The sequence below is a fragment of the Aquila chrysaetos genome, chromosome 5, assembly GCF_900496995.4.
Source record: "Aquila chrysaetos chrysaetos chromosome 5, bAquChr1.4, whole genome shotgun sequence".
NCBI classification, from domain to species: domain Eukaryota; kingdom Metazoa; phylum Chordata; class Aves; order Accipitriformes; family Accipitridae; genus Aquila; species Aquila chrysaetos.
The window spans coordinates 68,368,878-68,395,612 of NC_044008.1; the positions used below are offsets into that span (position 1 = coordinate 68,368,878).

A 26,735-nucleotide genomic window follows, 5' to 3' on the forward strand; every position below is an offset into this window, starting at 1 on the left:
CAGATGTTGTAGAATATTGCAGGTGGAGAAAAGCTGGGCTTCAGGTTCCTGAGTCCGGAGGGGAGCTTGTGCTGGTGCTTGCAGACGTGTCTGCTCACCTCCTCTGGTCCTGTCCACCAGAAGCACCCAGCTCCTGTCAGCCCCAGCCTACCTCCCACCGCCACAGTTGTCCTCCGTTACCACTGGGGTAAGCAATGCTGCCAGGCACTGGAGTTAAAAAAGGCAATTTAGGCTACAAGCAAGAAACATATTACTAAAAAAAAGGAGTTCAGTGATGGTTCCCCAACAGGAACCCTAGAGCCAAGCAGAAAAGCTTGGGAGCAGCCAGCTTCCACCACAATATTTGGTGTCCTTGGTTTCTGGTTGTCCTCATTTCTTCACCTGAGATGGAGGATGTTTATGTTCCCTCCTGTAAAGAATCTCTGGTCTCACCTACAGACACTCTGACAGCCCCAGGGCTGCCTGACACCATCTCCCTCCCCTTTGTCCCACCAGCCCGGAGCAGCAAGGCAGGACCGGCTCTGCTCAGCATCTCCAGCTGTGAGAACGAGCCCACTTACTCACCTTGGGTGCTGCCAGAAAAGCCCAAGATATTAATTTTGCACATTTCTTTGAGACATGTCCCCCCCAGCCCCTAACAGATCTCCAAGCACACGGAGCTTGAATTTTCCCAGAGACCAGGCTGCATTTAATTAGACATTTGCAGGGCTGATAAAAGACACTTTTCTAACACCAAGACAACTCCACCGTCAAATTTTAAGGCAACAAAGCAGAGAGGAATTAGAAATTCTTAGTAAATGGTCATAAGAATTTAATGGGTTTTCACTTCATCTCGTCTTTAAAAAAAAAATATTGTTGTTTTATGGGTTGCCTTTCAGGCAACTTCTCCAAGATACTTCCACCAGGGAGGAAGAATACCTGGTGAGCTCAAGTTTTTGCCTTTGTTCGATACCTTGCACTCACTGCCTGCTGGATCAGGCTTTTGCCACACAAATTTGCTGTTTTAAACAACAGAGAACAGGGACTTCAGAGAGGAAGGATCAGCAGATTTTGCTGCAGATGGCTCTACCAAAGCTCACAGCTGCATACATGGTAGACCTCACAATTATAAATCAGTGATTTTCTGCTGTGGCAATGTGGCCTAGAAATTTTTGCCCTAGGAGTGAAAACAAGTCATTTTATAGCTCACGCTAAATTATTGTGCTCTCTGCTGAGACTGCCAGTCCAAGTGCCAATTACTGATAATTACAAGTGATTTTAGGGTTAATTCTTTTCTTCTTTTTAATACCACGACAGCTTGTACAGAACCTTTCTTCTTTCTGTCCTGCCACTGCAGTGTGCCCAGAGGCGGCTCTGGGGCTTTTTCTAGGTCTCTGTTGAGCGGTTACAGCCAAGATTCTGCTGCTGGAACACTTTCATCCCCTTTCTGAATTCTGTAACAACACACACTGCTAAAAGAAAAATAAATACTTGATCCCATAGCTGCACTGTACTCTGTAGTGGCAATATCCTGCTATCTGGCATAAATTTAAGGAATGCTTAATGATGTATTATTAATGTACATTAACGTGCACATAATTTATTGCACTAAATTATGCTTAATGTAATTACCCAGGTAATTAAAAGTGCAAGATGAAATCCTCCCATATTCTTTTCCTCAGCCTTTCCCCTAAGACAGCATTAACTACACTTGTCTGTTGTTTTGCAATGGATGTTTCTTGTCATGAACACATACCTAAAGGAAAATCTCTGCCGAACGTCACTGATGCCCATTTGCCTCCGGCATGGACCAGCAGCAGGAGGTGAGTGGCCCACCGAAACAACACAAGAGGAAAATGTTAGTAAAGGATCCAGGATAAAACTTCAGCCTACAACAATCCTAACATCCATCCAGGGAAAACAGGACCTTCCAGGGTTACATTAGCATCTTACCCAGCTGCCAAAGGGCTGAAAGCACACTGATGTGGTGTTTGAAAGATTTAGCAAGATAGCCCACCCTTCCTCCTGGTTTGTGTTGGCTGGCCCTATACAAGATATTCAATAGCGTGGGTGAGAGCCTTGTGAGGAGCCAGCCAACACAAACCGGGAGAGAAGGTGGACTGTCACCTTTTGTCATGCTCTGCAGACACTACAAGAGGCTATGCGAAGAGGAGAGAGGTTAAAAGTACCAGTAACTTGACCTTTTATTGCTGCACCAAAAGGCAGGCTTGTCTTCTTCCCAATGCTGGTTCATACAAACACGGTAGAGGACAGACAGACAGACGCCTTCTACGTGAAAAGGCAAAACCTTTTCTTGTGAAATCCTGATGCTTTGCTGTTTACTGGCAACCGAAAGCACAAGCCCAGCCCCAGCCAAAGACAAGTTTCAAATAAACAAAGACTAAATATTGGAAGTCATCAGTGTCCATGGTTCTCGCTTAGAACAAAAGGAAGGAAGTAGAATATAAACAGTCAGAGGAACAGCAGCGCACGACAAGGCTCGGAGATGGAAAACTGCTCTGTAAGAGTGATGCATGAATATGTTGGTGTGTAAACATTTCCCAAAAGGAAGAGGAGACTTTGGTGGAACCTCACTGCCCCTTCATGGGTCTTGCACCTCAACAGCGATTTATTTATTTTAACATTAGGCAGTCTTGGAGAGCCCTGCTGAAAAGCATCTCTCTTTCTCTGCAGGTGACAACTCTGGGCTTTCCTGGGTTCACACCATTTAACAGGAGCAAGCAGCCCATACCCTTTGATAACTTTCTGGGCACATTGCAAAGACCATCTGTTTAAGGGCCTGTGCAGAAAACTACAATTTCTTCTCCCTTGCAATGACTAAGAGCTGGAAAGAAGCTCATGCAGGTGTCGGCTGGCCAGACGCCGGCTAAAGCAATCACCTCCACGCTGCTAGAGGCGACTGTGTCATCGGCAAAGCCTTGGCATAGCCCAAAGCCTTGGCAAGAAAGACTTTTTCTTTTCTTTTTTTTTTTTTTTTTGTCTCAGTAAATAACTCTCATAAAACAGACAGTACAGCAGCAATCCAACTAAAACATAGCTTCGGGTGCTCACATTTTACGGTTTGAGGTGTGGCTGGCAAGGGCTGCCCCTCCCCACCTGCTCTTTCGGTTAGGCAGCACCCAGCGAGACATAAAATAAAAAGCAAATCCTGAACACACAAAATCCCTTCCCACAGCAGCATCAAAGGAGGGCAGATCTCTAAATCACAACAAGCAAATAGGAAAGAAAATCAACACCTCAGGGCATGGAGGTGGGAGAAGAGACTTCAGAAGGGAGGGCGAGAGCAGAACCAACTCTGCCAAGGATGACTTCATTACAGCAGCTCTCCTCCCTCCACTGAGCACACCGGCATGGCAGAGACACACGCTCAAATGTGGAGCTTCAGCTAAGACAAACCTACTCAAGCTTGGAGACACCCATGCTTAAAAAGATGGTAAGCAGAGAGAAGTCCCATGGTTTTCAAGGAACATGAGCCTGTAATTCTCAGACTAAGGAATAGTGAAAGTGGGACCGATTTTACTCTCCTGGATACAGTTAGTCTCCCAACGGGAGGAGAGGTAAGAATGAGTATCTACAGCTTTTAAGAGTTAGAAGTGCAGCCTGAGCAATCACTCTTGCAGCAGCATAAAGAGTAATGCTTTAGCCATGTAAGCTGCAAGTTTGCATTAGTGCAGCTCAGACACAGCTTGCAGCTCTTAGGGGCCATTTAAAACACAGGCACTTAAACACTCAGCAGGTCCTTCCAGCCTTCCTGCACTCTAGCAGCCATCACACAGCCCTGGTATGATCACAGCCATACAGATTTCTAACAAGCAAACTAGTCAAACCTCCCGTTCGAGGGCTTCAGGCCACAGCTTCATGGGCCAGGAAAGGATCCTTTTCACTCAGGACATTGCTCTTGCACACCTGAAGCTCCCTCCACCTTCCTCTGGTGCACTGGCTGACCACAGCCGAGTGCAAGCCACCAACATGTACGATCATGTTCTCAGAGGTAGGAAAGAGGCTTTTTCCTAGAACTGTAGTTTCCAACCTGTGTATCCATCTATTACTTCCGATAGCAACACGCAAGATAAACAAGAGCAGCAAGCTATTGTGCTGGCTGCAAGTTTGTTATACAATGGTTGGCGTCTCCACTCCAGCTTTTTGGAAAGGAGAGAGAAAAAAACCAAACCAAATCATGCATGTTTCAAGTTGCTTTCCCCACTGAGGACAGCAAACACTCAAGTCATGAGAGCTCAGGAGTTAGCTGCCAGAGCGCAGCCCAGTTCAGCCAGGTCTCTTGCAGAAGCCTGTTACTGCAGGAGTTTGAAAACTGCGGCTCCAGGTGCCTCAGCCATCTCTGCTCAGCACGCTTCAGCAGAGCTAGTTTTAGGAATTTTTCTCCTTATTCCTCTCTGTAGCATCATCAAGCCCTGCTGATCAGCATTTTCCTATTGCTCCAGAGTTGCTGGACATTGTCGTTCCCTGCCTGCTGCAGCAAGGCAAGAGCTAGACAAGCAGCGTTTCTTAGGTCTGGTCATAAAGTCTGCAAAGAAATCCAGAGGTTTGGAATGACTATGGATACTGCAGAGCAAGAAGGAAGAGGGCATAAGGAAGGGGTGGGGTGCCAGGATGTGTTATATGAATAAGATACTTGCATTTAAACAATGTTCAGTAGCTTCTGTAGTTAAATGATTCATCGCCAAGAACTTCAGCAGCTGCCCTGTGTCACATGCTTAACTGGTAAGATTGGTTAAATTAATGTAGTCTCATCAGACTCTCCCACTTTGTGCTTACCACCAGTTACAGTTATAGACAGGGCAGAGGAAGGGGATGGACAAGACTGGCTGGTACCTCTGGCACTAGGCTGCATTTCTGTGTACTGGCACACACCTCAGTGAGATATTGAATCTCAGCTTCAGACTTGCTCACAGCACACATATTAAGGATACTCATTAATGTTAGTTGTTCTAGAAGGCCAGACACACCTCCCACCCCTATTCTCAGCAGTAGACAATTGCAGTGATCCTTCTGGTGCCCAAAGTTTGTCATCAATCTATAGTCTGAGTCAAACTGCAGCAGCTGGTGCCCACCTCGCTGCAGTTTTACTGTTGTACCTTCATCCACATGTTGTTCAGCAGGACTTTAACACAGATGTTTATACCAAACAAGTTTTTAAACAAGATGGAATTGTACAAGACATTCTAGACAGAAGAGTCACCTTACGGAGCTGCAAAGCTGCATAATGGCTTGTATTTCCCACCACAAGTACATCCTTGGCCTTTAAAGGAAACCCCTGAAAACTCTGTTCCTCAAAGCAAGGAAATAAACACCTTCAACAGTTGAGGTGAAATGTGTCATCCTCTGCAGAGTACGTTACAATCCCAAAATAGAAGACTGGGAGCTGTTACCATCTTCCATAAGATGAGGATGGAGTTAAGGCATCTGTTACAAGCTTGCAGGAATCAAGTCAGCAGCCCAATGCAAAGTAATTTAACAGAGATGTCTTACTATTTTCATGTGTTTCAATATTTTATTGATTTAAAAAGAGCAATTCCACCACATCCCCAACTTCCCATGCTACAGTCTCATCAGTTCCCTGGTTTCTCCCCCATGAGCATTCCTGGATACACAGTTCGGGTTTTTTTAAAGCTAAAATGACTGCCAGGACAAAGTGTTTAGCACATTTTGAAATGATTTAAAAGCGGGAAACCAACCTCTTATTTCTTCCTTAAGTCTCCATAAATGCAAAGTCTGGATCAGGAGTGACATAAGGTATATAAAAAAACCTGAAAAAGCAACACTGAATTCTAAGAAACTTACACTTTCGTTGATCTGGCAAGTGTCTTTCCTATCACTGCTTATGCACTAGAAAAAACAGGCTTTGGGTAGAAATTTAAAACAATGGGAAACAGAACAACTACTGAATCTGAAAAATATGATCTACGAATTAAAGACCATTTAAATAATCTGGAGGGACCACTACAAAGAAGAAAAAAGTCCATGTTAGCAGCTGTTTCTCTACACAAATGGAACCATTCAAGCTATTTATCCCACCTACCTCAAAACAATGAGCAAACCACTTCATTGCTGTTGACCTCCTTTTTAGGAGATCAGCCGCTATAGATGAAAGTTTTATGAAAGACCTAGGTGCTAGTACTAGAAGGTACCTTTTGAAGACATTTAAGATGCAGGAATAGGTTTGAAAAAAAATAACATTAAGAACAGCTGAATTACCAACTATTTCAGAACATCCTCTACAACAAAAGTATCTCCAGTCAAAATCAGTTTAATCCTCCATTTTTTTTTCCCCAGAGTCTGAGATTAAAAAAAAAAAAAAAAGTGAAAAAGCTTTCATGCCACCCCCACTCTCATAGAATTATTACATACTCACCTAATGATAGCTGTAAACCAAAGCACAACAAATGGATACTGATTCTCCCTCACCGAGATGAGAAATGCAGACACATGAATGACACCAGGGTTTTTTTAAAGACTTTTCCATTTTTATAATAATCTTTTGCTACACAGGTAAGAAGATTTATACAATAAAATTTTTAACTGAAAATACTTTTTCACAACAGTGGAGCAAACAGTAACTGCCATGTGTGCATTTCACAGTACATCACTACCTAGTACAAAGATGGACAATATCACAATTAAGATCACTCTCCTCTGCTTATCTGCTGTCCAGTCTCATTCCATGGCAATGGAAGAGTTTTCTGCACAGGTCTTTGCAAATGAGTTCACAAATCAAACCTCTACAGTTTGTGGGTTCTGCATAGAAATCTTACAAGACTATTTCAGCACAGTTTCCTCAATAGTTCAACTATTTAACATGTGGTCACAAAGATCTACACAGATATGCACACAGGTACAGATGTCAGTACTATAACAAAGAGTGAGTCCAAATTCATAGATGTAGATCACTCCAAGTCTCTGCTACACATTTGACGATGGACACTAACCAATTGTCTCTGCTTTAATCCCCTTGGAGCGTATGCAAGGGAGGCACATATCACAACCTGCTAGCAGCCTTTGAGCGTGACCTGGAATACACAAGGGTAATACTGATACTCCTTCACTACTTGCCTTTCCCCCCCGCCCCCCCAAACCAGACTTGCAAGTAGGGTAAGACCCTAACGCAGTAATTTAATAAGCTAACTTTTACAAGCTGACTCCAGATACCACCTTCCTCCAGCACAACACACAGAGACTGGTTCTTCCCACAGCAAGAAAAGGCAGAGGCATTTTCGGCAGAGGTCCATTCCTGTGGGCACACAGCTGGCATGCCTGCTCCTGCCCCCATTCTTTCAAATGGGAACTGTGGTCTGTTTCAAAGAATCTTGTCATCTTTTACCAAAGGCGAAAGCTACCCCTCCCTTCCGAGAACAATGGCTTCAATGACAATTAAGTCCGAAAATCCAGGCACAGCACACCAGTCACTGCTTTGCCTTTTTCACAATGGTGCCAACAGCTGATATGACTGTAGTTTTGGATCCACTTGCGCTAGTTGTCACTGTGACGACACCTGGCAGCGTTGCAGTAGTGGTGAGGATGGTGGGCTGAGCTATCGTTGTTACAGGGATGGCTGAGTCCCACTTGCTCTTCCTCTTCTGGGCATCTGTGAATTTGATTAGATAAAACAAACAAGGATTAGCATCATGTTAAGGGTCACCGATCCCCTTTGAAACACCCTGTCTTGTCAACTCTTAATATACCACTGCTTGACTAGACAACTTTCCCTCACATTAATTTCAGCATACAGTGGCAGTAAACATTGAGGAGGGAAAATAACTTTATACCTCAAGAGCCAAAGTAAAACTCTACACCTGAACTCCAGCCAAATGGGAGACAGGTTCACTCCCTGCCCCAAAGCATGTTTAATTTTAACAGAGCACACGTATCTCAGTTGCTCAGGTACAGGCACAGGACACACTCATCAGCCTCCAGTGTTTTTTTCTCCCTTCCTCTCAGTTTCAAAGGCAGGCTGTAGGCAGGAGAATGATTCTTGGTCTTTCTAAATCTCGAGATGTATTGGTCCCAAGAACACTTTACAACCATAAACATCAGCAGGTTTCTTGACCCGCCAAAAAACCTCTTCACTCTCCAACCTGTCTCCTAAGCTTTCATTGCAGAAGGACAGCTATGGGACACAGGGACTAGAGAAAAGCTAGTCAACTCCTGGAAGTAAGACCAATATACACATTATATACACAATCAATAAGGAGCATTCAGGATTTCCAGGAAGCACTAATCCCAGCATTACTGCAGCTTAGTACAATCACAACTGTTCTTTACCTCCTACAGTGGTACTGGCTGTTGTGGTTGTTGTAGAAGCAGCACTTGTTGTTGTACCCTTTTTAGTGCCAGTCACAAATTCAATCTGGGAAGGAAAACACACACAGGAGGAAGGGGAGAAGATAAAAATGAAATGTTAATATACACAATCTTTCTTAACCCACATCACTTCTCTCTGTTTTTAAGAGCGGCTTTAATGTCACGTAAGACATTGGCCTCCAAGCTGACTGTCAAGCAGGGAGAAAGATGTAGACCTCAGGCCAAAGCATACTGAAGTCATGATCATTAAGGATTCCTGCAACCCAGCTCTTAAGTCAGATACAATAAAAATGTGTTTGTTAACTGGTATAAGCATAGAAATTTGATACAGCTCAGAAAAGATAGATCCCGGTCATTAAAAAAAAAAATATTTATACAGTTAGAAGTTCCTGTTCTTTTTCCTTTTAAGAAACATGCAAGACAAGTCCCTACCTGCACAATTTACTGCGACAGCATCATAGCAAGAAACCTAGCAACAAGAGCTACAATAGCATGCAGTCTCATATTTTCAAAACTGCAGATATGGGCAAGGACGTAATCAGATACCTGGGTTACTGTACAAAAAACAAAACAAGTAGCAAGACACAGCATGCACTGCAAGAAAAAAATACCTCCACATACTGAATATGGAAGGAGCCTTCTGCAAGGTTAGATGGCAATCTCTAACATTAGACAGTTTTATAATGCCAGCCACTAGCTTAAAAGGCAACACCACTGAAGGATAGGAATAAAATCTTCCAAAGCCTGTCTGTGTTCTTTTTGGGGGGTACATAAGAATGTACATTTTGTGACAAGCCCAGTTAAAGTTAAAATAGGCCCAACATTTCTGGAAATTAGATCCAAGGCGGCAGTATCAAGGAGAACAGAAAGCAGATACTGTTTCACAATGCGATAAGGTGAGGAAATTAAGCTATAACTAGGCTATGCCACCAGGCAAAATGTCGTAGATTAAGAAAAAAAGCTGTTCTTAATGCATTATTTTGCCTGTATCTGGCTTACTGAATACCATTTTAAGATGCCTGGTTTAAAAATACTGACAAAACAGAAGGATATCCAGTGGAATAAACAACCTATAGAAACAGACCTATAAGGAAGCGCAAACAACTGATCTGTGCAGCTTAGAAAAAGACGTGCAAGAAGAAAGGACAGAACCAGGGAAAAATAAACAGTATTAGCACAGAGCACAGTTCATTAGAAACAGCAAAGCAACAAAATGAAATTCAGCAGGGAAACAAACAAAAACCCTGCATCTCCATCTCTTTTGGTTTTGAATAGCTACCTTTGTGCGTTCCTTCTTGGCCTTCTCCAATTTGTCCATTTCAATCTTCTGGGCTTTAGCTAAGAAAGATCAGAAGTTACAAGAAGCACCAGGAAGAGTAAAAATCCATAGTTCTCTCTCACTCACACACTTCCTATCAAACAATCAAAACCTTCAAATTGTGTATAGAAAATTAAACTGTCATAAAACTAACTACTGCTTTTTAATCAAAGCATTACTGCACTATATTAATGATTTAAGAGATTAAAACATTGAAGAACCAATTTAAATGAAAAGGCTTTCCAGAGTGATGAAGCATCAGTAACATTCAGGCACATCCAACCAGAATGAAGTAGTTAAAGAGCAGCATGTGATAACTTCTCATTTATAAAGGAAGTGAAGACTCTAGAGCAGTTAATTAACTACAAAACACAAAGAGCTAAGTTAGGACAAAAGAAAGACTTCCTGGAATTACCTAGTGCCTCATAATATGAATCCTCTGACCAGCCATGAGGATCAAACATGTCCTAAAGAAAAAACAAAAGTCAGATTAAGGCTATTTCCACATATACACAAAACCCAGTTCAAAAATGTTTTATGTATTTCTGTTCACTGATGATATTCATTACTGATTTCTTCTTGTATCCCAGTGACAAAGATCACATCAGACCTTCTTTTATAGGACCACGTTCTGTTGTTAATGAAGAAACAGCTTTGAAGCCAAAAGGATGCTGGGATAAGTCATGCATTTTTCTGCTGCTCAGCTTCTATTCCCACCAAGGAGTTTCACGTATATCTACACACTTCAGCAGTTCTTGTTCAGAATCATTATAGTGAAGTTGGAGGCACTGAGGCTCAGTACCAGACAAAAATGTTCACTTCAATGAAAAGGATCAGACTAAAGTTCCCTTAAAGGACCTCTAAACAAGCAGGCTTAAGAAAGCCTGAGGTAAGACCTTACACCCATGTATTATCTTTTATCCACTCCCTTGCCAGCCAAAAGTATTGCACCTCACCTTTGGATAATTTGTACCGAGTTCATCAATTGAACAAAACTGGATCAGCTTTTCATAGATGCTGCAAAGGAAAGACAAGAGTTCAGAACAGAGCCAGTGAGCTAGAAGTAAATGCAAGTGTTCCAGATTTGTTAGTAGAAAGCAGTTGTCACCTCTTGATACTGGAGAAGTAAAATCAGAACCTGGTAAGCTATGCTTGCTATGATGGATGTGGCCTGCCATTAACCATATTATTTCCTACTTCCCCCAAATTAAGCTCCCAGCTCCCAGAACAGACACATCTTCTAAAACACTTCATCCAAAGCCTGTACATTTAAAACCTGACACACCAACTCTAGTTGTTGCCTCAAGGAACACAAAGAAGAGTTTTACTGTTTCAGTTACAATCAAATTATGACTCTCATTTTTGTAAGCAGTAGTACTTCTTGCTCAGAATCCTATTTCTGCTACAACTCCAACAAAGAGGAAAAATCTTGGGATTTGCTCTGTAGTGCTTTGGTCACACAGGAAAAAATGGTGGCTCACCTGGGGTTGCGGAACTCCTTTTTCCTCTGAATGATGTAATTCATATCCATGCCCTCTTTTATTTTCCTCTCATACAGCTTTTGAATTTTATCCTAAGGCAGAAAGATTACAGAGTGAGCTGGTACGAAAAAGAGGAGCACACCAGCAAACTATCAAAAGTGTACATGTGGAAACAAGCCAACTGAACCACTGACCTCCTTGCATGGAACAAGGATTCTACCTCTCCCTTAAGGCCAGGCAGACTGATTAGTACAGACACTCCCTCCCTTAAGGTCTGAAAGTATCTTCATGAACTGTCTGGATGGGTAAGGGAATTGATCTTTGCACATTCCGAAGGCTTCAGTGATTAAAGATTTGTATTTGAGGCAGTAGTGCACACTCTGTCTTCCCAGGCTGTTGTTTCCCTTTATAGCTATGACTGTAGAGAAGTAGAAGCCAGTTCTGAGAGGGACAGGTGAACTCCACAAAGGTTCTCCCACAACTTACTGTGGCCATCATACCCACCTTCAGACTCAGGTGTGCACCTGAAAAACAGCTGCTGGGCTACACTGCACAGAAAGCAAGGCTCATGGCTATGTCTGGGTAACAGACGAGCAGAGCCGAGCTCTGCTGGACAACTAAACCCAATGTGATCATCAAGTATTGCTGGTGGTATCTACTGGCAGCCAAATGCTCTTAGGAACAATGCACTCGTAAATCCTTGCTTGGGCACAAGTGGCCAGTTCAATGGAACCAGCTTCTCCTTGCAGATCACTCACATAGTTATGAAGTCTATGGGTATGTTACTGAAGCCAGAAGCCCCTGCAAAAGGCAACTTAACTGACTCAGGTTGGAGATGTCAAGCAGTTTACTCTCCAAGAAGACTGAAAGATTTCAAAATAAACATGATTTTTTTTGTTCCTCAGCAAGGTAGTGAAAGACCTTAAAGTATTTTTACTCTGGTGATGCTGAAGGGACAGCAAAAGCAGAAACTTTCAGATGGAACAAACTTTAGTGGCACTGCTAGGAGAATATTCTCAGTATTTTCCTTCATCTTTTCTTTTTGACACAAATTTCTCATGTACAAGAGGCATATAAAGTAAGACCAGAGGCTAGGCCTTCAGTCTTTCAGGATGAGAGAGTTGAGTCAATTTTCCTTTGTTGCTTCTGGATAAGTCACTTCATGTCTCCTCCATATGGACAGTCAACTTGAATACAGAACTAACTATTGTCTAAGGGTTTGCCTACACCTGAATAAAAGAGGACTGTTAAGAGCTGATATGAAAGTCCTGTTTCATCAACCTTTAAAAAGCTTTATAAGATAAATTTTCATCAAGTCCTCACAAAACTAGCATGAAGAAATTACACAATCTCCACATCCGGCACACACATTGTGAGGTTTGAAGGAACAACTGCAAAAAGGTGAATTTGGGGAGTAGAAATGATTGAATAGGTGTTCCCTTTTGTCCCCTCCCCATGGAGGTAGCAATATGGTTCACAAAGTCCACAGATGGGGAATTACTCAGTCAACTTTATAATAAGAAATACTCCCTCTGGCAGAGTTCAAGATACAGTTTATTAGAGGAAGAATCTGACAAAAGGAAAGAGCAAATCAACAGTGAAAAGTCCAGAACATTTTGCATCTCTAAAGAACAATCCCATCTTCTTGCTCAAAGTGCTCTAAGATGTGGTTTGACCTGCTAACAGAGGACAAGTTCTCCTTTGATTTAACATAGTAAACTGCTGTCAAAGGGGAAGAAAATCTGCTTTATTCTGTCTGCTCTCTCAAGCTCTGTGCATTCCTCAGATCTAACGCACTCTAATTCATTGATGTCAGAACAGTAAAATCCTCCTACAGCACAAGAGGAGGAATGGGTGTGCCCAGGTACACTGTGTGGAGAAGAAGAAAGCATGATCTGGATGGTGAGTCATTCTGAATCACCATTGCACATTAGTAGCTTACTTTATAGAGCATTCCAGAAGTGACTCTTCTCTTGTGTTTCTACTGGGAAGATAACTGCAGTTAAAACTCATATGGGTGGTAGGAAACAGCAGCCCCTGCTCTTTCATTTGCCCTCCATCAGGAGGAGGAGAACAGAGCAGAAGGTTATTGCAAAGTTGGTTACTGCAATTATTTGGGTGTGCACCAGAGAAAACATGCATTTGTTTTCTTTTGCTGCCTCTAAGTTACTAGCTTTCCCTCTAAATGTTTATCATCTACAGATATGTAGGTGGAAAAGGAATCCAGTCAATGCTGCCTCAACTATTCCAGTTAGGGTACTCTCAGGCCCATATAGAAAAACAATGATTTGTTCCTTCCTACAGAGCTGAATTTGCTGAGGTAAGAGGATAGCAGCCTTCACAGTAAACATTGCTTCTGTGTCACTGGTGGGATCAAGGGCCATTTTAAAGCATAAGTGACCCACAGAGACTGGAAAACAGCTTTAAACTACTACTTTGAGATTCCTAAACTAGAATTGCTGTAAAGTCTAAAGCATTAACACAGTGCATTCATAAATTCAGTGTGGTAAAAACCCAGCTTTAATGCTGGATTTTTAACTTGCACAAAAATACTGAGCAGACTTCCCAGATATCCCCCTCCCTACTGAATTGCAAGCCTTTAAAAACAACAACAAAACAACAAAAGAGTGGATTTATACCAACCTGCAAGTGGTTAGAACATCTGCCAGGAGGCTCAGGAGGGATTTTGATCTCATCTGGAGACATGTTCCGCACTCTCTCTGAAAAAGAAGCTGTAGAGAGCAAACTGGTCATGAGTTATGGCAATATTGAATGGAATTTAAGCCATGCAAGTCATTAAACTTGTTTTATGTCCTTGCTAGGGCTACTCTATTATTGAGAGCTGACAGGTAAAAGTAACAGGGGAACGCTGTCAACTTGTACTTGTGGTGTTTTCAAAGTGCTGAGCAAAAAAAAAAAAAAAAAAAAGCAACTAACCTAAAGTTTAGATCATTAGAAGAGGGATGTGACGCTTGCTTTGTTGATATCTACCTTACACTGTGGCTTTGTGTCACACCCATCCTTAAAGCTTTATTTTCAGGGGTCTCTTCATTCGAGAATGGAAATGTGAAAAGCTAAGCTACTTTCTCCTCCAGCTGCAATTGTTGATAAGATCCTCAAAGGCAAAGGATCATCCGAGGAACAAACATCGGTTCGTGGAATGTATCTATAAACCCCTGCACTGTGCACCACATACTGAGCCCTCCGCTGCTCCAGGTCTTCCATGTGCACTTTAAAGTCCTGCTCTGAACAGCTCAGATAACCTGGAGTCTCTGACAAAACTTGTGCCAGGATACTCTCAGAGAGAGAATCAGACTGTGTATGTGGAGTATCACGGGATCAATCTAAAGCAGCCTGGTTCATTGCCATTCTTGGGGAGGTAATCACTTTGGGTCCTATTTATTTCAAGGCCTACCTACATGAACCAAAACGGTTCAAGAAGGGAACAACCCTCCCCAAGGCCATCAGGAGTTAACCACAAGAAATTACATTTCATCCTTAAGTTAACATTTCCTTAACAGGCACTTTGATCTTTGCTTACAGAGTCAGACTATTGCTAGAAAGAACAACTCGTTCTGCAGGACTGAGAACAGACCAGTACAGATTGGCAGATTTCTACAGCTGTTTGTGTTGGGATATACTATTAGAGTACCTCATTGCCCTGTAAAGATTAGTTTACAGAGTTATCAGCAAAAGAAACTGCCATGTTTCCCCCTATTGCTTGCTATTTTCCCACTATCATGGGAAACCCAGGCAGTTTTCTAGCCAAGTCTTGGAGCAAAGGTTTGTGCCACATTTAAGCAGCTGGGATTGTTTTCAACCATAATTTGTTGAAATTTGTACAGGGAACACATCCCAGAGTCAAAGTCTGTAGTGGATAAAAGAGACCTGACACCAGCACAGAGTCATATCAACCAAGCCATTCACATTTGCAGCTCCTCAATTATACATTCCTCAGTAAAAGCTGCCTGAACTGCAGTTCCAGCACACTCAAGTTCAGCTCCTTTGACCAAAGCCAGAAGGGCCCAAAGGACAGACACTGGTGTTTTAACACAGCATGCTCTCCTGACTTCCAGCACAGAGCATCACATAGCTGAGCTTACAGATAATCGACACTACACACGTTCAGTGCTACTACAGTTTCTATTTCTTTTGTAAAAACGTAAAGCACTAAGGACAATATCCTTTAGAGATGCAAAGCTGGCAGGCGACCACTCATTCTATTTGATCAAGATGTTGCTGAGGGTTAAATTCTTCAGCAGTTGCTAGTAACGAACAAAAAGTGTCCTTTGGCATTTACTAAGAGGGTGCCTCTATGGAAGAAGGAAAGCTTGCCAGAGCCCCTGCAGAAAGGCAGGCAAACTGGAGCTCCCTGACAACAAGGCAGACACTTGTTATAGGTTGCAGCTGCTGGTGGGATGGGGAAGCCTCTAGCTTAATTAGTGTTTCAGGAACCCAGAAGACAGTAGCAAACAGACAGAAGTGTTCACAATAGACGGCACACTAGGCTTTCCGGAAAAGGTGAAAGCTGATTAACGGCTTAAGAGATTCACAGCATCAGCAGAAACATTAAAAAAAAAAAAAAAGCCACCAAATCAAGACTTCATAAGGCAAAGAAAGGACCTAAAAAAACCCAAACCAAACCAAACCAAAAAAACCCCCAACAAAAAACCCCCCAAGCCTAGCTCCAAGTTAGACATCCCATAGGCTCCTTGTCTTTGCAGACGACCAGAAGAGACACAGAGAAACAAAACATTTATGGGAAGGAGAATTGTGGGCTCATATAAACTCAGGAACTATGGGCAAGAACTCTGTCTAGCATCAAAGAAGTCACAGTCATAAGAGTATGTTCAGCAATCAATTCAAAGCTCCTTTGAAACAGAAATAACACTGGAGGAGGAACAAGAGCTCCCAATGAGACAGTATAGTTTGACCCATGACTTTTCAAGGTTTTGGTGCTCATTTCTCTTTTGTTTGAGCCATGTGAAAACAATCATTTATCAACATTATACTGATGGGGGAAGGCATCTCTTAATGCCTTACAAGGAACTGGAACTAAGACATCACTGTCTACTGCAATCCCACCACAGCTGTACGCAGGTGAAGACTAAGTCAGCAGTGAGGCTACGTGCAACCTGTTCCACCTCACAAACTGAGCACAGACAAACATTCATCATTACTCAGGTATTTCATCACATTACAGCCAGACTGAAATGCCACATCATTAGGAAGAAAAGGATGAGTTTAACCCCTTCAGGCCTATTTTACAGTTAGGAAGTGCAAATTATTCATGCCCTCAAGCAGTCCTCAAACTCCCTCCCCAAACAGAGAGCAGAATGGCTGACTCCACAGCTTCTTCCCACCAGGTCTTTTCCTAGAGAAAGGGGCAGCTGGAATTATCATTCAAGGGAATCCTGGAATTTGCATATATGGCCACAGGCTCCTGTATAAAAGATTTTGTGTTTTTGAAGTCCCAAGCACAGCTTTCTGCTGCCTATACAGTGGTAAATGCAGATGGACAGCTAACAACAAGGTGTGTCCTCACAGGATATGTCCAACTGCTTTGTGCATCCTGTTATTTCTGACAAGATCAAAGTTTTACTTTTACATGAGTCATAGGTACTGACACTGGCTGCAGTCTCTAATTGGGCCTGTGATTTGCTGGCTCACAGCCTAGAGGATCTCCATGTGGGGACCTCAGGAAGTTTGCTGTTGGCACGATTAATAACTACGGGCACACCCAGATTCTGGCTCACAGTAAGTAAATATCTTCCTCTAATCAGATTCACAGTCCAGATGAAGAACTAAGGCCATAAAGCAGATCCCATGACTCAGATGGGGGTTCAAGAAAGTAGGAGCCAATGCACTGCCAAGTCTGCAACTCAAAGCATCCTACTGCTGAAGGACACTGCCACTGGTGCTTAGTCCGTGCATTCTCCTTCCACAAGCTGACCTAAAAGTTAAAAATTTCATCAGCACAAGCAATAGATGCTTGTAGCTTTTTGTGCAGCCTGCGCATGCACTGTGGCAAGGCAGAGATGTTCAGCTGCTCCCAGGCTCCACGTAGGAGGCCAAAGCAGAGCCAGCTATCAGGGTGTGCCTAGCAAAGATTCAGCATCTCAGTAGTCAATGGAGGATATTTGCTTGCCAGATCTTGGTGAGGCAGATAATTAAATGGAAACGCTACTGCTACATTTAAGCTGCTTCAGATGGGTTATTTGACCAGTATATCCAACAGTACAAAGACATACTGCATAGCAGGAGAGAAACTGTCACCGGCGCAAACTGTGCACTCGGTTCCTTCTAGAGGGAAACAACTGCTCACAGGCCAAAGGCTATGCTGGAGACATGGACAGGGGGCACACAGGAGCTTTTTTTCCTCCAGATGGGTAGGCATATTTTCCTAGTGCAGAGAAAACCAAAAGAATAGAGAGCATAGGAATAGAGAGCCGGCCATACCTGGACAGATTGGGGTGTGGATCACCTGAGGTCTGGCTCAGCACTCTCAGTGAGTAACACCACTCCCCAAGTAGGATTAAGAACTCCTGTCCCTTTCAAGGTTCACTTGTATGCTGTGTCTTAAGCAGCCACAAGGGATTACAGGCAATATCAGGTGCCAGTTTGTCTATAAAGGTCACACCATGCAAAAAACAAGCAAAGACCTAGAAAGGGTGATCAGAGGGGCATGGCTTTCCCTGGAGACATGCAAACCGGTGGTGCCTGGTCTCTAAAACTGCATTCTTTGGCACTCTAATTAAGTCTGCTTGGCATAAACCAGGGTGTGTGGGTTTCTGATTTCCTGGCACCAGAACAGCCAAATCAGAGGGAAGAACTGGAGGCAACAACATGCCAGTGAGTCACCCATCCATGGATGGACACTAGTTCCCTTTCTGCTCTGTGGGCTGAGAAATGCAGAGAGACCTGCAACTCAGCCATATTTTCTGCTCTATGAACACTGACTTTGTGCTCAGATATTCTAAGGGCTGGAGAGAACGTTTCTTACAGTCCAAAAGGTAAACAACCATGCTGCAAAGAACTTCAGGGCAAAAAAATGCATCCTAAAAGTATTACTTTGCAAGGCTGCAGGAAACAGCAAATGCAATGTCCTGCCAGCACCATGTACTCTTCAGAGTAGTACAAAAAACCCAGAAGGACAACACTGATGCAGAACTCTATCAAAATAAATTTCACAGATACTTTCTCCTCAACCACAGGGCAGTAACTGCTGAAACGTCCCCTCCCATTCTTTCAGGCTTTGACTATGTAATAACTACCTCAGCGTAAGTCAGGACAACCATGCCCTTCCCAGCTGTTCATCCCTACTGTTTTCTTTGTGCCGACTCTTAGTGCTCACCTACCGTGCACTAAGTAGATCAGGAATGGATCCAGCTGGAAGCCTCACGGGGCGGGGGGGGGGGGGGGGGGGAGGGCAGTGAAGGTAGATCTCAGCATTATTTTTGGGAGGAGCCTACATTTATGCTGTACTTAAGCAACTGCATAACCACGGACTTTATTAAAGATGACACTGAACAACAAAAGGTTATCTTCTGAGAAGGGCAGGCCCACAAGATTTTAATGCAAAAAGCAGTTGTGGAAAACTAAGGAAGACTTCAAATTCCACATACTGATATTAGACAAAGCTTCAGATGTTCAGACTGGAGAAGTTACTTGCTTTGTGTCAGAAAATCCTGCACCTTTTTTCATTCAAGAATTCTAACTCAAAAAGTCCAAGTTTCCAGAAAGGGAGTGGTTCTCACCTTACACCAACCACAAGGCTCTTGAAACAGTTCCTTTTCAACTAGCTAAGATATGGGCTAATGCAAAAGACCTACAGAAGCCAGCATGGCAAATACACTGACCTCTAATAACCTGGTTCTGCACAAAGCTTGCCTATACGCTGCTCCGTGTGTTTTACCTTCGGGAAAGGATATTAAAGTTATACTGCAAACCTTAATCCAGGTCTTGGACTCACCAACACTGTCCACTCACGAGTGTGTGATACTGTAGTAAGTGCCCTCGATGCAGCTTTTAAGCCTGCATGCAAGTCTGGGCTATTATGAGACAAATGAGATTCAATCTTCTAATCTCCTGTGGATGGGGCAGTCACTGGGGGAAAAGGAGACTAACAAAATTGTAACCTGAGCCTTATACCGTAACTAAGAAAGAACTTGCCACTACATTGCTTTACAAGTGTAGAGCTTCACCCATATGTAGAGAGTAGAAGGGCAGTTGGCTTTCAGATATTCTTCTTTACTTTTTACCCTAAATGCTGTTGTCTCATCCATGTTTCTAGTGTGCATTTTGAGGCAGATCAGTAGCTTGGAGAAAGATCTCTGTTGCATTCTATGATGAGAGTGGTTAAAGCAGTTTTGCCCTCTAAAGGCTGATAATTCAATATAACGGTTGGGTTGGTGCAAAGTCTGGGCAGGCCAACTGAAAAGGACTTAAGTCCCAAACTTCAGAGCGATGGCTGTTGTAAGAGTCACAGCTTAGCATCCTAGTATTTACTATCTTATTTTACGTTTGTCACACTTTATGGCTGAAATATCATGCTTTATCCTTGACAAGCTGACTTGACAGGCAATGAAGCAACTTCTAAACTCACAATTTTTTTATTATATTATTAATTGCTACCACACAACTGTACTAGTAACCTCAGGAACAAAGGGTTAGTTCAAGACAGTCAGAGCTTCAACATAAGATACACTTTCTGTACAGTTCCACAGAGACCAAGCAGAGAATACCATTTTAAGCTGATGACCCTGGAGTTTTCCAAATCTAATAATGATGCAATGAATAAGTGAGATGTCACAAAAATCAAGTAAGTTTCAGTAACCATTAGAAAACATATGGTAGGCTATGTCAACCCAGCCGCTATAAATCAGTACGTGGATCACATTTAAATGGGGATATTTTAGGTAAGTTTTTGAAGCCACAGAACAAAGTATCTGTCATCATTCCTGGTTATACTGGCTCTCAGAGGTCTGTGGACAAAGCTACTGCTTTATTGTTTCTAAGCTCATCTAGAAAAACACCAACACTGCCCTTTACATATATGTCTTAGACATTAATATATGCAAATATTTTCATGTTTTTAGGCAGGGTACCTTTCTCCCAGAAGAAGACTTCACTGAAAATATTCCACTGAGATAAAACATTGCAGGCAATAATTCAAATTACAGCATTGTCAGGACAGAGTGAAGATGCTTTTTACAAAGGGGAAGCCTAGAAGGTCTAGTTTGAAAAAACACGTGAATAAATACTCCTGAGCGAACTTACCAACTAGCTCCTGAGGATCTCTTTTCTCCAGTTCTGAGAATTCCTGGGAGGAAGGGGGAAGAAACAGATTTTAGTCAAGGTATGCTTCCAATCTAAAAAGCTATACTGTCCATTTGTTTAGAAATTTACACATTATTTTCTGAGGCAAAAGAATAAAAATTAAGAATGAAATGCAAGTTATTAGATAATAGGGCAATGTTTGTACCATAGAAAGTCAAAGCCTAACAGGTTGCTCTGTTTCCTTTCAAAGCTAGAGTCTAAATTTAATGAAAGAGTTCAGGCTTTGTTTCTATGAGTCCTGGACACTCAGCTCCTTTTGAATTCCACAAAAACTGCTGTACTTGAAGCCTTTCCTCAAAACAGATCAAACCATAGATTCTTCATTTTTGGTGACTGGCCCTTGGCACCAGCCAAGAGTCAATGTTTTAGAGCATAGCTAGCTAAATACAAGCTGGATCCACCCCACAGAAAACTACTTAAGCCCTGGGAATGCCTACCACAGGCCTGTGCAACTTGCAGTCCTCTAAGCAGGGCCAGCAGGATGCATTCCCCAGAGTAACATGAAATCAGCTGAAATGCTCCCAGAGCCAACGGCAGAGCACAACAACTTCAGAGCAGCATCTGATCGACCTCTCCGCAGATACCTAGGGCTCTACAGGGTCCCAGGCTGCTGAGGTTTGCCAGTTCTGTGTGGTGCCAGAATTCACTTCTGTAATTGTGTAATTCAGGGCTTTGGCTGATAAACCCTCTATGAACCAAAATGCCAGGGAGCATGGTGGTGAAGCAGATCTTGTATTCCCGTTTTGGAAGAACTCTCCCACTGTCAATTCTCTCTTGGCTGCTACTTCCCAGGAGTGATATAGCCGATCTGCTCTACCAGAAACTCAAGGGCATCCTCCACTGGCTTGTAATGCTCTCTGTCCAGAGATCTTCTCAACACAGCTAATCCCTCCTTAGTTATATAAATTAAGGCTGCTTCAGTTGCAGGAGCACAGCAGATGTTTGCACCAGAGTCTGCTAAGCAGGAGGTGTTATGTAGGATAAGACACTCTTAAATATGCTTTCACCATATTGAGACCAACATTCAAATATTTTGGTGCTTCTGAAAGCCCCCAGGAGAGTCACAAGTGATATCAAGTTCAGCACAAATAAAGTTTCTGAAACAGTATCAGCTGTATCCCAACACTGCCCTCTCCCCCTCTGCCTCCCTCCCAAAGACCTTTTGTGACTCACTGGACTGTGTATCCAAAATTCCTCAGTGCCTTCAAACACTGAAGCTATTCATTCAACCTGACACAGACATAATGCTGCCTCCTTGCTGCTTAGTAACCACTCTCTAAACCCCCTCCTTTACTCCATTTCCAATCAGGTGAGAGATGCATAAGGTGAGGAGAAAGCAGCAAGGTCACCAAGCCAGATCTGGGAACAGGCCGTGCCAAATTCACTGTGAAAACCAACCAATTTCCAGAGAAGCTAAAGCCCTCTGGAAACAGAAAAACAAATTCTTTGTGTGGCACTAACTGCTACAGGGCACTTTTTATAGCCATTCATGGAGAAGAAAAAAAAAAAAAAAAAAAAGGCACTGTTTTTCCGTAAGTACACTTGGATCACAAAAATACAAGGCTAAAGCTATTTTAGAAAAAAAAAAAAAAAAAGCAGTACACGAAGGAACACACATCTTCTTGCTGGCCAGCTGGCGAGGCCCCATGCCCCTTTGTGAGATGGACTGTAGTGTAACAGCTCCAACCCCTCTAAGCTAATGTACTTGGCGTAGTGCATTAACACCTCTTCTCCCAGGGTCTTCAGAAAGAACAGCAGAAGCAGAAATATTAACAGAAGCATGACATTTCAAAGCAGAAAACTTATGCCAAGAGAAGGAGCTGTCTTTGGCAAGAGCACTGGACAGGAATCCAGGGAATCTAGGCTGTGTTCTCCACAAACCTATGCAGATATGGCATTAATGTGGTGAGCCTCAACCACATTGATATGGCGTTAACATGGTAAGCTTCAGTTTGCCACCAGAGAAGTGGGGGCAATTCTGTGGTAACTAACAGGTTGTGAGGACAAATTCAGATTGGCGTGCAGGCTGGAGAAGTTCATAGAGCTACAGATACAAGGTAAGCATATGTCCAGGCAGCATACAATGACTCATGAGGCAGTAAACACATGCAGTTCGAAGGCAGCTTTATTCCCTTTACAGGGAGAACTTGCTAGATATATAATTAAAAGTATTTCTCACCTTGGTTTGAGACAAAAAGCAAGCGTGTGTTTGTTGAGGTGAAAGGAGGGAATTGATTTTGTTCCAACCATGACTGAATTACATCTTGCACTTTTTTCTTTTGAAAGTTTTAAGTGGACTGAGAGGAAAGAGGAAGAGATGGGCTACATGCCTGAGCACCTCTTGATCCTTCCTCTTACCCAGCACTGTATTTATTATTCCATTATCCCTCCCATCTTCTTCTGCCCACTTGTCCTCGCACCATCCAAGAACACAAAGGCAAGAGAAAAACAAAATCCCCCAAATGACCAATATTGCCAAGCAGGCACTTAAGCAACCCAGTGGCACAGTTAAATTCAGGTGCTTTAGACATGTGCTAAATGCCCTCAAGAAAGTTGCCCTCTTATATGGCCAGTTACAGGGTTGCAAGAGTATTTGCTGTATTTCTGAAGTCCTCAGAAGCCCATTTTCAAGTCTCCTATAGCTGTTTGGAGCCAGCACCAAGTGTAAGCACACAATTTTCAGGAAATGAACTAGTATTCTGAGAGGTTATTTGGTGGCCAAAACCGCTCCTGTTATGTACCTTACATTAGACAAATACCGCTAAAATGTCAGATGTACTAAATAGTGTTTTATGAATTTCCAGAATCATCAGTAAGTTTGCTTTCACCAGAATTAAGTTTGTTCTTTAATTTGCATCCTTTAATCCTAGAGCTACAGCACAGGTCTGCCCCATTTATAACAGGCTAAATAAAGCCAGTCCTATCAGGCTGCCACTGTGTATTTACCTGGCCTGATCACCCACACCCGTTTGGCCACAGCCGCTCTAGCAAGTCTAGTCTCCACATCCTCAGGCCATAGCCAAAGACATCAGAAACCCCAGAGCTACACCAAGCAAAAGAAAACAAGTTCACTAACATATTACAGCCACACCTCACTGCCCAGAGGATATAAATTTTGCTTACTGATGAATTACTGCCTACCTACACCCACTGCTCCATCATTAACAAGCTGAAGACATCAACACAGCTTTTCATTAAGTCGGACTACTTTCAAGCGTCTTAAATGCCTTCAGAAAACAAAGGGATGACCAACTCCTCCTATAGTGCTTGTTCATATTTGCTCAGTTTACTCTCTAACACTATGGCAAGGCAAGTATCAACAACTTGACCAAAGACACATAGTTTGTCAGATGTGAGATTTAAGAAGTCTTGTTCAAACCTCTCAGTATCTACTGAAGATCCAGAACTTAAGGACAGTCTAAAAACCTTCAGTGGACTAATCACCCAACAAGAACTTTCCTACATTCCCTTAGGCTAATTTAAGTCTGGGACACATACTGAATACAATGAACTGATTAGAAAAGACAACATTAAAAAAAAAAAAATTCTGCAGATATAATCTAATATAAAGTTGAATGAAATGAAGAATCACCAAGTGGAGAAATAAGGTACAATAAACACTGCACAGCTGCTATCTTTTGGTTGTGAAAGGGAAGAAATATTTACACATGGATGAGAGATTTCTAAAGGAATTCCAAGGCATTTGAACAATGGAAAATTTGGAAGGTAACTGAATTTTAAGTAGGGAAGTTACCTAAATCCATTCAGGGAAAGGTGCTCTTTTTGTAGATTACTACATAATCAATACCCACTGTGCTACACATCAGTATCTCACATGAAAAGCACAATATGAAGCAGGTGAGTGGTTCCAAACAGGGGATTTTATGTCAAATCTCTCTATCACAGTAAATATACAGAAGCTATTAGAACCTTCAAGTATCCCAGAGCTACAGGCATCATTTAATGGGTTCATTTCCATTTGGATCCCAATCACTTTCAAAAACCAACAAGGTTAAGACTTCACTAGTGGCACCTTCCAATACTGCACAGTTTTCACAAGCCCAACCTCTGAAAGTCTGTATGGGAACATCTCTGAATTTACTTTTGCAGCCAGTCTCTCGCTACTTGCACAAAGTCAGCCTGGACACATTAGTTATGCTGAAAATTCTCTCTACCATCATGGAAATACAAAACTCAGGCAAAACAGGCATCTTGTGCTCATTTTTCTCTCTAGTCATTTTATCCCATTTAGTATTACATGATGGCCTCTAAGAATGACTAGAGTGAATTAAAAAAAGCAGTACTGCACTTTGTTCTCATGCACTCAGCAAGTTGGTTTTCTGGCTGCTATCTACTTTGCAGCCTAGATCTCACAAGATCAACTGTTTAAAGGCCTAAAGCCAGACGGCCTTGGTCCAAGAGACCCACTGAAAGGAGTCAAGGGATGCCGTGGTGGTTCACAGCCAAGTTGGAAGAGGACTGAAAGACAACAAGACAAGCAGGAGACTAACTCCTTTCCCCTGACCTGGAGACTAACAAAGAGCAGCCTCTGAAAAGCGCAAAATGCTATGGGCAAAGACAAAGTATTAAAAAAAAAACCAAACCAAAACCAACAACCAAAAAACCCCAAAACTTTTTAACATCCAACTGGACCACTAACATAAGTCACAATTTCTGTGCTTCTAAGAACAATTCTGCACATCAGCTCACCGACAGCAGAAAACAGTTATTGCATTACTATTCCCATGTGCATTCAGGAAGAGTTTTCCATTTTTTCTACTTCCAAGACAAATGCCTTCTTGAAGCCCTGGGCAAGACGATGCTGCCTGCAATAGCCTGACTGATATGAACCCAGCTTGATGTTTCAGTTTTCATGTATCATAATCAGTTAGAGAAGAGCAAGCTGAAGGGGGGTGGTGGGGGTGCTGGTTGTGTACATGCATAAGGAAAGCGCTGCACTTTGGCTTAAGATTTCACCTTGCTGAGGTGAAATATAGATAATCTTTTCAGTCATAGAGCGTTTCCATTCAGTTACATAAAAAAAGTCTTTGCTCAGGTTCCATGGAAAATAAAAACAATCAAACACAATCCTTGCAGTGTGGAACAGAGATTAAAGGAAGGAAGCAAAAACAATATGAATCTGAGACTGATGAATTCAAGTTTGTTCTGGGCAAGCCTTTCCAGCTGTATTTAATGGAAAGAATGGAGTGAGTTACAACAATGCTCACTAAATCCTTCCTGAAACAAGATCCGTAAATCCAGTACAAAGCTCACATCAAACATAACTGTTGGCATTAACTGTTGCCAAAAGGTACAAATTCAACCATCAATTTCTCATAGAAGCAGTTGCATATGTTAGTGCAGGTGTACATCAAACTACAAGAAATGATTGAATATGGAGGCAGAAAAGATACAAAACCAGAAACTGATTGCTTCAAATAAGATACAAACTATAAGAAGTGGAGAAGTTGATGCCAGATTTGCCACTGCTCAGTTGCGTTCCCAGACTTGCAGTCAACTTAGCCCTACAGCTTCATTCTTCCGCTGACTTCCAGGTAGTATTAAAAAAAGTAGCTAGGAAGCTTCCACAGTACCCCTCAACAACATTTTCTCTTTTTTTTTCCAGTGAGAACACTCTTGTGCTACAGAATTTCTTCTCTGCCCCAAATATTTCACCTGGTTGCTTGCACATAAAGAAATTTAACACCAATTTAAACTGACAGCCACAAAATGTATAAACCAGTCACATTGTTGTCATGCTAGTGGATTAGTTTGAAGATACTAATGCAGAGAATTTTTCAGTACAGTCCTTCCACCATAGCCAGTGGACCTGCTGCTGCAATGGTTGTTACAGTGGATTTCTCTCACCTGAGCAAGCGCCAGCACTAAGTTCTTGTAATTTTTCCTTCTCTCTACAATTCAGACTATCTCCTATAGTCCTAAACATATCAACAACCTCATTTGGCTGAGTACAATGGAAAGAAACTAACTTAGCATAAATTGTTAGAAGAGTTACCTAAGCTGATACGTGGCCTTGCCAGAGCAAGTGGGTGAAATGTTTATATGCAGGCAGCAAGAGAAAGACCTCCCCAAACCCTGGATCATGTGTGCTTTTTTGCTTTCTTTGCCTTTTTTTTTTCCCCCTTTTCTTTTTTAAAAGGAACATGCTAGCAATTATGTTCTTGCCTTTCTACAAAGATCAGAAGTGCTTATGGGAAAAGAACACCAGAAACTTCTCATTTAATATTAAAAGCGCATGTCAAGAACTATTTCATTCC

At 42.3% G+C, this 26,735-nt stretch overlaps 1 protein-coding gene across 3 annotated transcripts in view; it reads right to left on the reverse strand.

The window, feature by feature from the left end:
• Positions 1 to 5,490: 5,490 nt before the first annotated feature.
• LOC115340992 (SAP30 binding protein) overlaps positions 5,491 to 26,735 on the reverse strand; it is a 32,619-nt gene continuing 11,374 nt past the window's right edge. For 2 of the 3 annotated variants that reach the window (XM_030013092.2, XM_030013091.2), the window contains 8 exons: positions 20,398 to 20,440; positions 13,762 to 13,850; positions 11,119 to 11,210; positions 10,594 to 10,654; positions 10,053 to 10,104; positions 9,599 to 9,657; positions 8,281 to 8,365; positions 5,491 to 7,603 (listed from right to left, as the gene is read on the reverse strand). In XM_030013092.2, coding sequence (XP_029868952.1) covers positions 7,422 to 7,603; positions 8,281 to 8,365; positions 9,599 to 9,657; positions 10,053 to 10,104; positions 10,594 to 10,654; positions 11,119 to 11,210; positions 13,762 to 13,850; positions 20,398 to 20,440 — 663 coding nt within the window. In that variant the 3' untranslated portion in view covers positions 5,491 to 7,421. The remainder of the gene's footprint in view (positions 7,604 to 8,280; positions 8,366 to 9,598; positions 9,658 to 10,052; positions 10,105 to 10,593; positions 10,655 to 11,118; positions 11,211 to 13,761; positions 13,851 to 20,397; positions 20,441 to 26,735) is intronic. The other variant, XM_041123428.1, reaches the window with a different exon arrangement.